Below are 18,011 nucleotides of genomic sequence, written 5' to 3'. Positions count from 1 at the left end.
TAACTGCCCCTTAGTCTGAGCCTGAGTCAGCGCATGGGCCAGCTGCAGGTTTTTAATTGCAATGTAGACATACCCAGTATGTCCTTCACATCAGGCTGCACCTCAGAGTGCTACATGCATGACGCAGATCGGTATATTTCCCTCACATTCACAACTTGGACAATCGTATGTGCATCCTGGATGGGGTTTTGTCACTTCTGAGCTGGTGGGTGAGTGAAGACAAAATCCGTATAGGAGTTTCCTTTGCTCCACCTCTCCCTTCTATGACTCTGATAATGGATGCTTCAACCACGGTCTGGGGAGCACTTCTTGGCAATCTTCAGGCCCAAGGGTTGTGGGCTGCCCACAAGGCTAAGGTTACATATAAACATTCTTGAATTGCAAACTTTTTTTTTTTGTGCATGTCAGTGGTTTCTGCCTCATATTCAGGGGAAAACTCTCCAAATGCTAACCGACAGCACCACGGCAGTGTTTTATGTAAACGAGGAGATGCCAAGTCAGACAGCCTGTCAGGAAGCTGTCAAGTTGTGGATTATCTGCATTCGGAGCTCAATCATTCTGAAGCATCTTACTTGCCAGGGGTTCAGAACAACTTGGCAGAACGCGTACGCCAATCCTTCAGTTTAGACCATGAATGGTCTCTCAACACAACCATTCTAGCTTCAGTATTCCACACAGAAGGTCTTTCATCAGTCAGTCTCTTTCCTCAATTCTGTTACAGTGTGGGCCATAGCCCCAGGTCAATTTCAGACACATTTCTATTCCCATGGGAGAAGGACTTGTTATATGTATATCCACCAGTTCCCCCCGATTCCCAGGTTCATTCTCAAGCTAAAGCAAGATCAAGACAGAGTAATACTTAAAGTTCCAGCCTGGCCAATCCTGGGGCAGCTATTGTATTCTAGCCTTCACAGGATTTCCACTCGAGAGCCCTGGGTGTTACCATTAATCAGAGACCTCATTGCACAGAACCATGGCCTGGTATTTTACCCAAATCCTCAGATGCTGTACCTCACAGCATGGCACATCAGTGGTTAAGTGCCCAGGAGGGTTTCTCTCAGCAGCAGTTCAGAATGTCCTCCTTAATCATAGGAAACCTACAAGAGTTGCTTACCTGAATAAGTGGAAATGTTTTTCAGCTGGGTGGCCTCAAGTAATATGCCGCCTATTTAGGCAAAGATACACTCAATCCTAGACTACCTCTTGTATCTTAAGGCATAACATCTGTTGCCCAGTTCCATTAGAGTGCATCTGGCCATCATCTCAACATGTTACCTTCAGATCGGTGGTAAGACAGTTTTCATTCAGTCTATCATGACCAAGTTCCTGAAAGGCCTGACTAGATTTTCAGTCTGTCAGGGATCTGTACCAACTTGAGATTTGAATTTCGTGGTGTTGGCTCTAATGGATCCTCCTTTCCAGCCTTTAGTGTCGTGCTCATTTATATGTGTTCCAGTGAAAGTGGCTTTCTTATTGGCCCTCACCCCCACTAGGCAAGAGAGAGCTGAATGATCTGTCTTACACAGTTTTTTACCAAAAAAGGTTCAGCTTAAGCCAAACTGCATGCTGACAAGGACAAGTGAAGGCGCTCTGCACCCTAGATGTTTGAGCTTCAGATTTTTACCTGAAGTGGACAGAGCCTTTCAGGTTTCTTCACAGCTTTTTGTTTCATTTGCAGAGCATATGAGAGGATAATCAGTTACAACACAGAACTCTCAAAATGGATTAGCAGCTTCATTGCTATGTATTATACTGCCAAAGGTGTAGCACCTCCAGATAAGCTGATAACATGCTCAATCAGAGCTTTCAGTCTCAGCAACATTTGTGGCGCATGTCCCTATTGTGGACATATGATGTGGTCTTCCATTGAGACATACACTTGCCCACTGCATCAAGGGAGGATGCAAATGTAGGAAAAACGGTTCTGTGGTCCCTCTTCCGATGAGACTTCAAACCCCATAACCTGGGGTTAGCAGCTTTGGAGTCACCTACAGTGTAATGGACATATGCAAGCACTTGAAGAAAACATGGTTTCTCGCCTTCTTGTAATGGTTGTTCAAGATACATTGCATATGTCCATTACATGATCTGCCCTTCCCTGATGAAGTCTATCACTGGCTTCCCTGCAGAGGAACTAAAGGAAGGGCAGGGCAGCTGCACCTTCATTCTGTGCAAGAGGAGCCAGGAGGTGGGTCAAGCTGCACCCATGGTACTGTTAGGAGAACTCCCCACCACAGTCTTTGGTTGTAATGGACATATGCAACACGTCTCGAAGAATATCAGTTACAAGAAGGGAAGTGACTATTTTTAATTGAAATTGACGTAAAAATAATTAAAATACTTCCACAGATATTAGATTTATAAAAAATATGTCCAGTTCTACAAAATGTAAATCTTTGGTTTATTCTGCAGACCATGGGTTTCCTCCAGAACAATAAAAAACAGACAACATTTTCAGAGGCTTTTTGTTATCGAGTTAAACTTGAACTGGCTTTTTTCTTACCCTTTTTTGTGGCATTATCTTCTTATCAAGACAAGGAAGGTTGGTTGCAGAATAATAATAATAATAATCTAACTGATCATGTTTATCATTAAGCAAAACGTGGGGTAATATAGTATACTGTGCAGAGACAATTGTCCTGACTTTTTCCCTCCCAGCTAGAGCTGGACAGAAGTTTTTGGATAAATAGCTTATTTGCCAAAAAAGCAGGTTTGACTGACCCAAAACTGTTTGCAGATTTGACATGAATTTGCTGAATGCTTTTGGCACACAGTGTTTTTTGGGGGGAACATTGGTGATAGTCACAAAATGGCTACATTGCAGGAGAGTGCCCTAGCCCGTGGGCTATTCTGGTGTGACTATTTCTCAGACTGTCCCGTTGAAGCTGTTTGATAGTATAATTTATTGGAGCAGGGACATGAACTTGGGTGTTCCTCCCTCCTGTGTGAGTGCCCTAACCAACAGGCTATACATTCATTCTTTCCTTTTTTTTCTCTCCCTTCCTCCCTCTCTTGCTCCATTGACTATTCAAGTAATTGATAGAAAGTGGAGTGGCTCCAACAGAGAGAGATTGAGAAGGACCCACCCAAGACTATCCTAGAGCCCTAGTAGCTTTGAACTCTCACCTGGGAGGTGAATCTGTTCTCCATATCAGGGAGTAACCCATAATAAACTCTTCACCCCTCAGCACAGGTGCTAAAAGTCTCAATTAAGATGCAGAATATTATCAATGACTTATGCTGGCAGATGGAACTTCTTAGCTCCAACCCAGATATAAAAAGTTGGAGTCTCTCTCTGAGGAAAAGGAAACAAAGGGCTGACACAGGGATCCTGCAGGGAAGCTTTAGTACAAGCTGAACTTGGAGAGAAACTTTAGCTCAAAATTTTCATACTTAGGCATTGAAGTATTGGATTCATGGAAGCAATGGAAAGCAGAGTGAAGTTTTGTTTTTAGTACTTTCGTAGTACCAAGATACAGGGAACTTTTTAGGGGAAAAAGTTGGGATTTGAGACACGAACTGCTTTGTGTTGAAACAAGTGGTTAAGTTTGTGTTAGACTTTACTGAATGTTCTTGTACTATGAACATATGAAGTACTCTCTTTGGGAAAACTTTGGAATTCAGTTATTGTCAAACATTAATTTTCTCATTTGTAGATTTTTTTTTTGAGTATACAAATTTAAGGGATTTGCGTTTATGTACATGGTTATAAATTCCAAACTACTGATAAGACTTTTAAACTAATATTCTGTGTATATATATTCTAGTACTGCTGATAAGTAATATCAGAAACTAAGGCTTATAAATTTTAAACAAAAATATAAAAAGCTAAAGTTAAGTTCAGGTTAACACTTGAAATTGGCTTCTTGTTTAACAGGATGTGAATAGATGTATTGAGGCCCTAGATGAGCTATCTTCACTTCAGGTCACAATGCAACAAGCTCAGAAGCACACAGAGATGATCTTGACACTAAAGAAAGTAAGGTTTGCATCTTCATTCTAAACAGCATAATGCATCTTTATCCTCAAAGTATCATGTATTGTCTGTTCTCTTGAGTTATCATTTAAGCTGATTCAATTCATTGGACCTTGTGAAAGTTCCTGTTTTGTTTCTTTAGAAGTCTGATTATAGTTAGTGGGTTAAGCATTTTAATTGCACTTAGTTTAATGAAGGATGAGCAAATATTTGTGTGTAAAAAATAAATAAATAAAATAAAAAACCTTGTGCACATCCTATATTTATTTTGTTACATCTCGCACATGTATCTTCAGATACGGAAGTTCAAAGTTAGCCAGGTTATCATGGAGAAATCCACTATGCTGTACAACAAGTTCAAGACCATGTTTCTGGTTGGGGAAGGAGATTCTGTCCTCTCACAAGTGCTGAATAAATCACTTGCTGAGCAAAAACAGCATGAGGAAGCAAATAAAACCAAAGAACAGTGGAAGAAAGGACAAAACAAGAAAATGGAAAAAGAAAAAGAGCAAACAGGTATGTGGTGGTGTCCTCAAACTTCCCTCTGGACAGCTTAACAATATTAACCCAGACAGTCAACTGTTATATGGAAATAGTTTCTATTTTCCGTAAACCCATGTTGATTGGCATTAATAAATATTTCCCTTCTTTAACTCTTTTATTAATCAAGTCTCATATTAATTGTTCCATTAGCCAGGATTGCTGACAGATCTATAATTAGCCAGGTCATCCCATTTACCCTTTTTAAATTTTAGCACAGTAGATTTTTTCCAGTCCTCTTTGAATACTAGGAGAGTTCTAGACTTACTGAAAATCTACATTAGTTCCTCAGCCCCAGCACTTTCACAGCTCTTGGATGCAGGTATCTGGACCTGCTGAATTAAAAATGTCCAGCTTTAATAGCTTCTGTTTAATGTTCTCCAAAGTTATTCGTGAAATGGAAAATTTTTCATCATCATGATGATATACGATTACATCATCTGGCTCTTTCCCAAATACAGAACAGTAGTAATTATTGCACACTTTTACTACTTCTGCATTATTATGGACAATTCTGCCATTTCCATCTAGTAATGGGCCAATCTTATTGTTAGAATTCATTTTGTTCCTAATATATTTGAAATATTCCTTATTTTCTTTAACTCTGCTGGCCACAGATAGGTATTATTTATTTTCTACAATTCCTAACTTCTGATTTATATTTCATACTATTAACTTCCCTTTTCTTCCGTAGGGAGTTAGGGTATGAAAATTTGCTTTCACATTCTCTAAAAACAACCTGTCTTAGAAACTTCCTTCTTGCTATTGGGATTGTTGCTTTTTGAGCATGTAGTAAATATTCAGGATTTCCCAGTTATTATTCACGTTTTACCATTTAAATTCTTTCTTGCAACTGTTTTGGCTCATAATCGTTTTCAGCTTTGAGACATTGGCCTTTTTAAAGCACCAATTGTGTTTATTACTGGTTTGGACTTTATTCTGGGCTCACATAAAAAAGTACAATCAAATCATGATAACTTGAATCTAAGCCGCCACTAATTTTTAGTTGTGTGATCAATTCTTTTTTATCCCTCAAAATAAGATCTAATACAGAATTCCCCCATGTTGGAGTCAACATTTTTTGATTAGGAAACTATTGTGTACAATACAGTAAAAGCTGTGATATCCGGTACTTTATCAACCAGAAAGCTCTATTAACCATCATTTCTGATATCTTCCAATACAAATTTTCCATCTACTAACCGAGACTAGCATACTGCCCAGGAGGATTGCATATTCTGCACTCTACTTTTATGCAAAAGAGGAAGAAGACAAGTAAGCAAGCTGATATCAGGAATTCATTCAAAAAAGCAGCTTCCAGGGTGTATCATAGGGTCATTACAGTCATCTCCTCCTCCTCCCCCCCCCCCAACTCCCCAACGCCCGGTTCAGTAATATCAACTAGATTGATATTGTCCACTTAGTCAAATTGTTTCAAAACTTTTGGTACAGATGTCCATCTTCTTCATTAGTAGCTACTTTCAATACAGCTTGACCCAGTCAGAGGAGGTACTTAACACTCTCTCACTGTTTAGGCCACCAATCCTAATAAAGAACACAAAAGTAGTACTTTGTTTCTTAATCATGCTTACCTTTTTATTTCTGCTTTCTCATAATTTCCAGCAAAATACTGGAGCAACAAACTATTTAGAGGATGACAGGGTTCTCAGGGTATAACAATTTTTTAATATTAGAAATTTCATCAGTAAATCAGCTTCATACTCTTCTTCCTCACTGCAGTCTCTCCACATACCTATCCCTCCTGTAGAAACTGTTCTCCATTTCAAGTGGAGGGGGAGCCTACTGCAATTCCATAGTAAAAATAGTTGTCCTTGCTATCTCCAGTCTGGCCAAACCAATAAGAACTGGAAATCTTCAAATTTGTTCTCTTGATATTTCCAACGTAACTTTTGTAAATCTATTACTTCTGAACTTAGAGACTTTTCCAAACCTCCTTGAGTTTTTATTTGTGTGTTGTGAAGTACAAGAACAAAGATTACTGAAAGTAGTTGTCAGCAATAATTTATATACCTAATGTTTATGATATTTTAGGTATTCTTTATAAAATGGGGAATGCTTGCAGTTTTTATTTAAATATTCAAGGAAATTATGAGGCTATATTAGGTATATAAAATAGGCCAAAATCTAATGAAACATGTCACAGTACTAGCTTTTTCTTTTTAGATACTATTTCAGTTTAAAGTTTCAGGACTAAGTATGGCAAACTCCAACAACACAGAAGTTGATGCTAGCCACAAAAGGATTTGTGGTAACTTACAGTTTTGCTTTTTGCCTACTTAATGCACTATGCTGACATTGTGGAGTCTTTTTGCTTTGTAATTTCAAAGGTTCAAAGATACTGAACGGAGGGCCTGATGCTCAAGACAGTAACCAGTCACAGCACAATGGAGACAGCACTGAAGAAAAAAGAGACAAGCATGAAGTCGGCACTAAGAAAAAGTGAGGGTAGTTTTAATCTTTGTAACAATGAATTATACTTGTTCCTCTGTTTTAGAAGGTTTTTTTTTTTTTAAAAATGAGTAATAAAAATTAGCAATGTTGTTAAGTTTCTACTTTAGTCATGTTTTGGGTACTTGACTGATATTTTACAAGGTTTTTCCTAAGGATTGTAGGGAAAAACAGTGCCAAGTCAATACTTGTCTCAACGTTCAAACTTAAAGTGAGGAAAAAAAACTGTAGGATAAAAATAAATGCTTCGGACTCTTATTTTGATATTTCTTAGTCTAGAAGGTCGGGGCTGATTTTACAGAAAGTAAAGGTAGAGGACAGACAGTTTCAGGTATAACAATGACACTGCAATAAACAGTCTTGATTTACTAGATTTCAGGCTGTTTAATACAAACACAGGTGGAAACTGTTTTAAACCTGGAAGCAAAGGCAGCCCATGTCAAAGGGAAAATATGACATAGAAAATTATGTGAAACTGTTTTATTTCTACCATAAAACTTTTTTTTACAAAATATGTGTAATTCATGTAACATTCACTGATTAATAAACCTGTTAAATTGCTAATTAATTATAAAATTGTCAAAATACAGTCAATTTATTCAAACTGTTTTACTATGAAATCTCAAAGTACTGTGGTGAAGGGTGGCATATTTATTAAAAGTTTTGAGAGGTTCAGGTGTTGTGTTCTGATCAAGCTGTTTTCTGCTTGTTTGTGTTCCTTAATGCTCTAAATATTTAAAAGGAAAGCTTTGTAAAATGACATAGGTGGAAAATAATTAATACTTACTTATCACCCCAAACCACCTCCACAACATTGTCTGTCAATGTGGTGCCATATAGACAAGGATGGCAGCAGTACGTTGTGTGCTGGGACAGCAGTACCTGGTGTATGGGGAGTAGACTGACTATATTATGGGGTTTTAAAAGATGAAAGAAACTTTAAATCAGTTACTTGCTGAGGCGGCCTCCTTCAGGTGCTTGTCCATATACTATATTCTACTAGTGGTGAATGTGCCCAGTGCACTTGAGTTCATATTCTTTTGGTGACCCATGTTGGGGGCCGTGCCTGTGACCTGAGTGTCTTGTGCCTCCAGTAAAGGGCAGGGCAACCTCAATTACCTCTCTCTTCCATTTCATCACTTTCAAGTTTAAATTTGTAGAAGCGGGGGACCTTTGCTTACTATGCAGCTTCTTCTTATGTAAATAGTTGTAGAGAGTAAGGTGCCTGGTAATTAGTTTGGCTTTAGGATTAGTTCTAGAGGTTTGTTTTTGTTTGTTTTTCTTCCTTCAGAAGAAGACTCACTTGTTTGTTTTTTGCCTAAGAATTAGCACTAATACTGGGATTGGTCACTATGACTGAATGTGAATCTCCAGGCTTTAAAAATTGCCCTTTGTGTGGGGTTGTAATGCTTGTTGAGTTTGTTGATGCTTGTTGAGTTTGGATAAGGGGCACTTTACAGAACAATATAATCTGTAAATGTTTTTCTAAAAGAACCCAGAATGCAGGGGAGGTAGTCTTGTTTAAAATAGCTCCTTTGAGTGAAGTTAAGGCATCCCTCATCAGAGTCTGGGATACCTGAGTCAGAAACTTTTGAGCACTTGTCATCTAAAAATTCTCCTGATGGCTCCTCTATGCTTGGAGCTGAAGTACCTGCTCCTAAAGATGCTTGGTAAAATCTCCAAGGCCAGGGGAAGAAAGAGCACCAACTCCACACAAAGAGGAGATTTAGGTGTCCTTTACCAGATCCCCCTCTCAAGCCTCAGACAAAAAAGGGTAGCATGAGGCCTAAAAAATGGTGTCTCTGGTCACTGTACCTTTGACCAGTTTCCTCAGTACTGCATAAAATGCCTAGTACTGACCTCTTAGCATGAAGCCTCTGGTACTGATGTCTACAGTACTGTCTACCTTGGTACTGAAATCTACTTGTTTGCCTTATACCAGTGTATTTAGTATCAAATACATTATTTGAAGACCCTTACTGATTTCTTCAGTACTGAGTTTCCCATTATTAGCAGCAGTGAAGGTATCTCTCTGGTTCTGACTGCTGCTCCTACACCACTATTGAGCGCATCAGCAGTGCTGGCCAGAGCACAGTCTGAGGGTGCTGCCTATACACTAGCTGGTACAGTTGCTTCTCCTTAGGAGAACTATTCATTCTTCTCTTCAGGCTGTAAGGGAAGTTTCATTGGCTAATTCCATGGGGTCTAAGTATTCAGGCCAGTATACACTAGAGAGAGAGAGAGAGAGAGAGAAAGTCAAGAGCTGTCCTGTTACCAAAGACCTAGAATCCTCCCCCTTGGCCTTATTGGACTCTGTGGGGAATGCATCATGCTGGAAGGCCAGTGTCTGCCTCTCAGTCTAGGGCTCGATCCCCCTTCACCTCACTTGAGAGCCTTACAGCCTGCTAAAAAGACTGTATATAGCTCTGATTAGTAGTCACAAGCAGAGGACCACCCTGTTCCAGCTCATTAGTCATCCCTGGATGAGGTGGTTCTTGTCTCATTTACCTCAACCCCAGATGATTACAGCATATTCCACAACTTGTTACACAGAATGGCTGACACATAATTCCAGCTGAGGTGGTCCAGTGTAAAAAAAAACAAACAAAAAACAACCCACAATATACACACAAGTTCCTGGACATCCTGTGACTCTTGGTACTAGTACTGCTTGCAGTGCTCATCAATGAAAGTGTGTTAGAGCTGGCAAAGTTGCTCTTGCAGATGCCTGCAACATCAAAGAGAGCAGAACATCACTACCAAGTGCCTTCACAGGGTTTCGAGACTTTTTTTTTAATATTCGTCCCACACCCAGTCTTACGTGATTTACAGTGGTGTATGAGAGATCAGGACAGAGCCAATCAAAAGACCAAAAAAAAAAAAAACCCCAAAAAGATTTACTTGGATGTAAAACTATTCTACATCATCTCTAAATTAGAATTACCAGTTACTGGGTCCTGTTGGTGAAATATGATTATTTTAATTGGGACTGCATATCTACCTTTGCAGACAAACTTCCTTAACATAACGTGAAGGAGTTTGTTGCTGATCGGCAAAGGTGCATACATTCTTCCAAGCAGCACTTCATGCTGCAGATGCAGCCATAGATCTGGAAATTATCTCAGTTGATATGAGGAAGTCATCATGGCTCCAATCACCAGGGATTTCTAAAGAAGAATAAATTATAACTGAGACTCTTCCTTGAGAGATGTGAGCTTTTCTGTACTAAAACAGCTGAGGCCTTACACTCTTTGGAGAACTCCCATGCTATGTTGAGATCCTTTGATGCAGGAATGTAGACCTCCAAGTGTAAGCACCGTAAGCCTCAAGCACAGCAAAGTCAATATTTTTACACTCAATACAGGCAACCTGATCTACTTAAGAGGTGCCAAAAATTCCCCAGAAGGAAGTCAACTTTATCCACCACCCTGTTATCATCAGCCCTCTTTGTCCTCAAGATAGCAGATACGATTTCTTAATGGGAACAATGTACAAATTCTATAGAATCCTCTTATTGTATCCTCTCCATTTGGGGATCAGTTTTTAATTTTGGGGGGAAAATGTGTTGGAAATTGTGGAGATGGTCTAATGCATCCAGTTCCAGATCTTCTCCATCCCCTCTCCTGAAAGTATGTTACATCAGGAGATGCAATCACTTCTTAATCTCAGAGCAGTAGAGTTAGTGCCTCAGGATCATAGGGGAAAGGGGTTTTACTTATTTTCTGATTTCCAAAAAGAAGGGGGGTGCTATAATCCTGTTCTGGACATGAGACAGCTGAACACTTTCATTTGCAAGCTGAAGTTCAGAGGGTGACTCCAACATCGTTAGTCCCAACCTTAAATCCACATGACTAATAGACAGATCTCTGTTTCCAAGACCATCTTTTCCATATAGCAATTCACCTTTACCATAGAAGGTATCTGAGACATCAAGTGGGCAATTCCCACTACCAGTATCGGACAATTCCCACTACCTCAAATTTAGGGGTACTCCACACCTTCACACTTATGGTGGCCAGATTCCTAAAAAGCCTTATGAGAGTATATCTCCCACTTAAAGAACCTCCATCTTCTTGGGATCTAAATATTTGTATTGACAGAGTTAATAGTCCATATTTCTAGCCATTTAACTGAATGTTCCTATTTCATCATTCCATCAGAACAGCCTTGCTAGTAGTAATGACATCGATCAGAAAGATAGGAGAAATGCAAGTGCTAGTGTCAGGGCCTCCACGTAGGTCTTCTCATTAAGACATGGTGTCTTAAGATTTTACTGAAAGTAATCTTTAAGTTTCTTTTTAATCAGCTTATACACCTATATGTACTTTTTCCTGAAACTACTTTCAGACAAAGGCAAGGCTAAGCTTCACACTAAATGTCCTAAGGGTGCTCTTTCTTCGTAGATAGAACCAAGTCAGTTAGAATATACTGAGACTGTTCAGAGCCTATAGAGACCAGGCAAATTCAACAGAGACTGAGTTTCTGCTTTTCTTCAGCTATGCTATGAATTGACCAGTGTAGACCCAGCATTGAGAGGGACAGTCCATTCTATTTTGTTTTTTTGAGAAACGTTCCCACACCGGAAATATGTAGGGCACCTCCTTGGGGTTGAGTGAACATGTTTGTCCCAGCGTTGATGTTCGTCCATCGTTGTCGATGAAGACCTCAACAACTCATTCATTCGATGACCGGGCTCTGTGTGTCCGAAGATGACTGATCAGTCCAATTCGGGCATGGAACGTCCTGTCACACGTATGTGAACTGACGGCAGACTGGCTCTGGTAAGGACTTCAGTATCGGGCACTTTGTCCTGCCATCTGATTTTTAGAAGCTTTCACAGACAGGAAATGTGGAAGTGATTGAGCTTTCTTGCATGACTCCGATAGACAGTCCACGTCTAGCAGGCGTACAGCAGAGTTGGAAGCACCGCTGCTCGGTAGACCTTCAGCTTCGTTGGTAGACTGATCTCTCGACGTTCCCAGACGTTGGAGTGCAATCGGCCAAATGCAGAGCTGGCCTAAGCAATTCGGCAGTTTACTACTTCATCGATTGACACTGCTCAGGAAAGGGTACTGCCCAGGTACGTAAAGTGGTCCACTGCCTGAAGTCTCTGTCCATTTACAGTGATGGACAGTTCTGAGTACGGAGCGTGGGGAGCTGGCTGGTGCATGACCTCAGTCGTCTTGATGTTAATGGTGAGACCGAAGTTGTTGCATGCAGATGAAAACTTGTCCATACTGGCTTGCATTTCTGGCTCTGTACTAGCATTCAGAGCACAACCATCGGCAAAGAGAGAGTCTCGAAGTACAGTTTCCTTCACCTTGGTGATAGCACGCAGTCGCCTCAGATTGAAGAGTTTCCAGTCAATTCTGTACTTCAGGCCTACTTCTTCAGTGCAGTGCTGAAAGGCATCAGTCAGAGTGGCAGAGAATATCTTGCTGAATGAAGTGGGTGCTAAAACACACCCTTGCTTGACACTGTTGGTGACTGGGAAAGCCTCAGATGTTTCACCGTCATCCAGGACACAAGCCATCATACCGTGATGAAATTGACGTACCATTCGTCTGAATCTGTCTGGACAGCCGAATTTCAACATGATCCTCCACAGGCCCTGGCGACTGACAGAGTCAAACGCTTTCGTGAGGTCCACAAAAGTTATGTAGAGTTCACGATTCTGTTCTTGACACTTCTGTAGCTGATGCGCAGCGAAGATGATGTCAATAGTCCCATGTCCCTTGCGAAAGCCGCACTGTGATTCTGGCAGTAAGCCCTGCTCCAGGTGAGTGATCAGTCGGTTCAACAGAACCCGTGCAAGAACTTTCCCCACTGTAGAGAGCAGCGAGATTCCACGGTGATTGCCCTTCCTCTTATAGAGGTGCACGATGGACGCATCTCTGAATTCCTGTGGAATGAATCCCTGCTTCCAGAAGGACTGAAGCAGCTCAGTGAGTTTCCGTAGCAGCACAGGTCCACCGACTTTGTACACCTCTGCTGGTATGGCATCTGACCCTGGGGCTTTGCCACTTGACAGCTGGTTGATGGCTTTCTTCACTTCGTCCTCTTCTGGTGAAGCATCCATGGAGTCGTTGACTGCAACCTGAGGCATCTTGTCAATGGCCTCATCATTGATGACTGAGGGGCAGTTGAGAACTGCTTCAAAATGTTCAGCCCATCTCTGGAGAATCTGCGTCTTCTCTGTAAGAAGCACAGTGCCATCAGAGTTCAGGAGGGGAAAGTTCCCAGAAGACTGTGGACCACAGAGTGTATTTAGGGCTTCATAGAACTGCTTATAGTCGTTCCTGTCTGCATATGCCTGTATTTCATCTGCTTTGGCGCTCAGCCACAAGTCCCTCATTTTGCACAGTTGGTTCTGTATTGTTCTGTGAGCATTGATAAAGGCGGTCTTCTTTGCCGCTGAGGATGGATTGTCTTGATATGCACGATGCAGGCAGTGCTTCTTAGAAAGTAAGGCCTGGATTTCTGCATCATTTTCGTCAAACCAGTCTTGCCGCCTGCATGTGGAGGGCTGCAATACCTTCAGTGCAGCTGTATGGACAGCGTTGTGGAATCGCTCCCAGTCTTTCTCAGCGTCATCCTCAATACGAAGATCAGCAAGCTCATTCTCTAGGTCTTCCACTAGATTTTCAGTGATGCGGCTGTTCTTCAGCTTCGACATGTTGATCCTTTTGAGAGCCTTACAGCCTTGTGGTCGTTTCTTTGGCATGATCCGGAGCTTCATTTTGGATACTATGAGCCTATGATCCGTCCAACAGTCAGCGCAGCACATAGCTTTTGTAACTCTGACATCTTGTCTGTCCCTTCTCCTAATGATGACATAGTCGATCATGGATACATCCCCGTTCCAAGCACTGGCATCTGAAGTCCTGTTACGGGTAGGGAGGCGGAAGACCGTATTGTTGATCAGAAGGTCATGTGCTGCACAAGTTTTCAGCAGTAACAGGCCATTGCTGCTATGCTTTCCCACTCCATTTTTTCCAATGACTGCTTCCCAGGCTGCGGCATCGCATCCGACTCTTGCGTTAAAATCGCCAAGCAGGGTCAGCTTGTCTGTGCAGTGCACTGATGATAGCAGAGCATCTAGTTCTTTGTAGAATTTATCCTTCACATCCTCTGGGTTGGTTATTGTGGGAGCGTATGCGCTAATCAAAGTAGCTTGTTTTCCTTTTTGAAGCAGAAGCTGTGTTTGTCATGAGTCGGTCATTCACACCCTTGGGGGGACTGGCAAGTTTCCGAACAAGATGATTCTTGATGGCGAAGCCAATTCCAGATTCGCGACGCTCATCACGGCTGCGGCCACTCCAGAAGAATGTATAGCCTCCGCCTGACTCGGACAGCTGTCCTTCATTAGCAAGGCAAGTTTCGCTAAGGGCTGCAATGTCAATGTTGTAGCGTGCGAGCTCTCTGGCAACAAGTGCTGTTCTTCTCTCCGGTCTGTCTGCCGTGATGTTGTCCAGTAGTGTGTGCCCACTCCATGTGCCAATGGTGATCAGTGTCACTCTAAGTTTTGTTTTTGTTCAACCGCTTTTGTGGGATCCCCACCAGCTGCGGTATGCTGGCCAGGGTAAGGTGAAGCAAGCAATGTTTAGGGCACCTTTTCTAGCCCCCTCCTCATTCTACGGAAGTGAGCAGTGCAATCCTGAATAGGGCTGCTCAGTCGCTCAGGAAGATGCCGAGCTCCACTGCTGCTTCGGTCAGTGAGGAACGACCATTATACCTGAGCCGCCTGTGTGCAGGTCCACGGCTACAGCTCCCAGTGTATCCACACCTGCTGCTTCATTGCTCAGCCATCGTCACAGGACTTGATATGATGTGATATGATATAATGTCGAGACTTGCGCGTGAATTGGATTAAAGTGAGGGAGAGTTGCGCCATGTCAACCTCACTCTCTCTTCCCAGTTCCTATCTGTATCCAGTGGCAGGACAAGAGCCGAGACGGCTGGAGATAGGGCAGGGCGCAGTGGATGACCAGGACGCCTACGTGTCTTGTCGTGCTCTTAAGCATTCCACTACGCTTGCTGTCACTGCCTTCCTGACGGTTGAACAGGTTTCCTCAGTCAGCCGGATCCAGCCTTCGTATGCAATGGGTAGACAGGGAGGGGTAGTACCTCTGATGGGGGAACAGTCATACTCCTAGGAGTAGCTCATCCACTTTGGCCCCCTTGACACCTAGCTCTCACCTGTGGCTCCAAGTAGCTGTCAGCATGCGACAGCGGCCACACCCCAGAAACCGTCTCGACTGGCAGGTTAAACCAGGTGAGGGTAGCCAATGTGTTCTAGCGTTACGCCATAGTGGAAGCATCAATACCTGAAGCTAATTTTAATAGGTCTGTCCTACAACTATTAAGGTAGACCCCTAGCACCCACCTCCTGTAAACTAGGTCACTGATCGAGAGCCACCAACAGTGGAATATGTATGCACAAACACTCGAAGAAGAAACTGTTACTAACCTTGCAGTAACTGTGGTTCTTTGAGATGTATTTTCCATATATATATTCCATGACTGGCCTCCCTTCCGTGCTACTACAAAGTCTACCACCTGGCTTTGGTACTGTGAAGGAGCTAACAGGTGATTGGCCCTGCCCTTTATGCCTTTGAAGATACAAGGATACTTGGGAGGCCCCACCTTCCACTGGACACTGCTGGCCAGAATGAACTTGAGTTCATTGGGCACCTATGTACCAACAGTGGAATATATAGATATAGATATATATAATATATGTACAACACATGTGGAAGAAGCACAGTTATTTTCAGGTAAGTAACAGTTTCTTATCCTTGCTGTTTGACATTTGCACTTAAACTTGTTGGTGCACTGTTTTAATATTTCACTAATTCCCCTTTTAAAACTCAAACGAGAGAAAGCAAGTATCTGCTTATAAAAATAAGCTAACTTTCTCAAATGTAGATTCTTAGCTCTTGGCATTTGAGTTTCACATGGCTTTCATGCTTTCTGTATCTCTCTTTAATACATGGGAAGATTCCCTTAAGAGTGGAATGACTATTTCAGCACACACCTGCATTCCCACTGATACTTTTATTTCTTTTAAGGAGTAGAGAAGAGGAATGAAACTGGTTATCCTGGGAGCATTGGCTGAAACTTTGTAAATTGTGGTTAGCAGAGGGTGCTCTTTGCCTTGTATACACACGTTCAAGTTAAGAATATACAATTTATAATTTTTAGCAGATTTAGTTAAACCAGTGCAAACCCTTGTGTGGACACTCTTAAGAAATAAGAGCAACTGGAAAAACTTATTTTGATTTAGCTTAAACCTGTCCCCAAACAATTTATGCTAAACTGAAATAAACCTGGTTTAAACCAAAATAAGAGTCTACACATCCATTTGCATCAGTTTAGGATTAGAATTAGACTAAATCAGTTTTTAAATTCACAACTTTTGTTAAATTGGCACAACTTTCTCGTGTAGAGAAGCCCTTAGACTACAAATTTGATTCTTTTCCATGATAAAACGATGACATTCCCAGGTTACATGTCCTAAAACCAGCCTTAAACTTATGCAATACAAAGCCAAATAGCAACCAAATAGGCTCTGTCTCCAGCTGGGAAGTGAAATTTTCTTACTATGAGTTGTTTTTCACAATAATACAACTGAAAGAATTGTGTTATGCACCATATGACTTAATCTTTCTATTAATCACCTTTACTAATCTGTTTCTATTCACCTGGTTTACTATATTCACATGTTTATTTCCTCATTATTTTATACAAAACACCCCAAGGTTATGTATCTGAGCAAACAGTCCATAAACTTTTTTCTAAATTTACACTGCAGTCTAATGGATAATAGTGCTCATGTAAACAGTTCTGTACTATTATACAAAGTAATCACAGATGCATCTTTAACCCATCTGCTAGCTAGAAAAATTAGTGACATCTGCGTTTTCATACCTTTTGAAGATGTATTATAAGAATTTGAGAAAACAGTGGAAAGTTGCATCTTTCCCAAATACGTTCAGTAGGGACAGATTAAGGAGGACTTTTGTGGGGGGGGGGTCTGTTTGGTTTAATAGGCATACTTACCATTTAGCTAAAATATCTTGGAAAAAACCTGGTCACATGTTGAATAATTAGTGCACTGGGACAATATTAAATTACAACTAGGAACTTACGTTAAAGCAATGTGATGCATCATGTTCACATGAGAGAAGTCTCAAGATCTGTTAGCAAATTGTTCAAAGAGGATTAGTTACTAAATGAGCATGACTAGCTGGGAAGGGGGAATAACTTTGAGGCTTTTAGTCTATAAAACTACTCTGGATCTAGTAATCTTTACTTATTGTTATTGCATGGGTAACTTCACGTTTGGTGTGAGGGGAGTATTAACCTCTTTCTACTTTATTATTTCTCTAGAACATCTGGTGAAGAAAGAGAGCTTGAAAAAACATCAAAGGACTCTTCCTCTGAAAATAAATGATGCCACTGGAATTTTTTTAGAAGTATAAATAAAAGAGGATTGTTTAAGTTTTGGATTTCAAATGTAGACTGCTGAAAGTTTTAAATAATTTTATAAGCATAGTATTTTAATGTTTAAAATTTTGTGGAATAAAAGTGCCCTTTAATTTTGGTTATAAAACTACCGTATATACTCATTCATAAGCCGAATATTTTTGGTTAAAAAAAAAAGTGACGCATCAAAGAGCGGGGATTGGCTTATAAACAGGTCTACACCAAAATTTGATGATTTTAACCTCTATGAAATCATTGAATTGAATATCTAATACATTGTCATTTTGTTTACTTGAAGCATCTGCAGGCATGGAGCCCCTCAGCTCCCTGTGGCCGTGGTTCGCTGTTTCTAGCCAATGGGAGCTGTGGGAAGTGGCTGGGAACGGTAAACCACAGCCATAGGGAGCTGAGGGGCTCCATGCCTGCAGATGCTCCAAGTAAACAAAACGTCCCGAGCAGCTCACCCTGCGAGCAACTCACCGACTGGCCAGGAGCCAAAGTTTGCCAACCCCTGAAATATTAGGGTCAGCTTTTTGCT

At 41.2% G+C, this 18,011-nt stretch overlaps 1 protein-coding gene across 4 annotated transcripts in view; it reads left to right on the top strand.

The window, feature by feature from the left end:
* PSIP1 (PC4 and SFRS1 interacting protein 1) overlaps positions 1-17,677 on the top strand; it is an 81,962-nt gene extending 64,285 nt beyond the window's left edge. For all 4 annotated transcript variants that reach the window (XM_030567239.1, XM_030567240.1, XM_030567242.1 and 1 more), the window contains 4 exons: positions 3,878-3,979; positions 4,273-4,492; positions 6,865-6,976; positions 17,378-17,677. In XM_030567239.1, the coding sequence (XP_030423099.1) occupies positions 3,878-3,979; positions 4,273-4,492; positions 6,865-6,976; positions 17,378-17,441 (498 nt within the window). In that variant the 3' untranslated portion in view covers positions 17,442-17,677. The remainder of the gene's footprint in view (positions 1-3,877; positions 3,980-4,272; positions 4,493-6,864; positions 6,977-17,377) is intronic.
* The last annotated feature ends 334 nt before the right edge of the window (positions 17,678-18,011 follow it).

This window comes from Gopherus evgoodei, chromosome 6, assembly GCF_007399415.2.
Source record: "Gopherus evgoodei ecotype Sinaloan lineage chromosome 6, rGopEvg1_v1.p, whole genome shotgun sequence".
Lineage (NCBI taxonomy): Eukaryota > Metazoa > Chordata > Testudines > Testudinidae > Gopherus > Gopherus evgoodei.
Note: the sequence above shows the minus strand (reverse complement) of the source record. Positions and strands in the feature narration are given on the sequence as shown.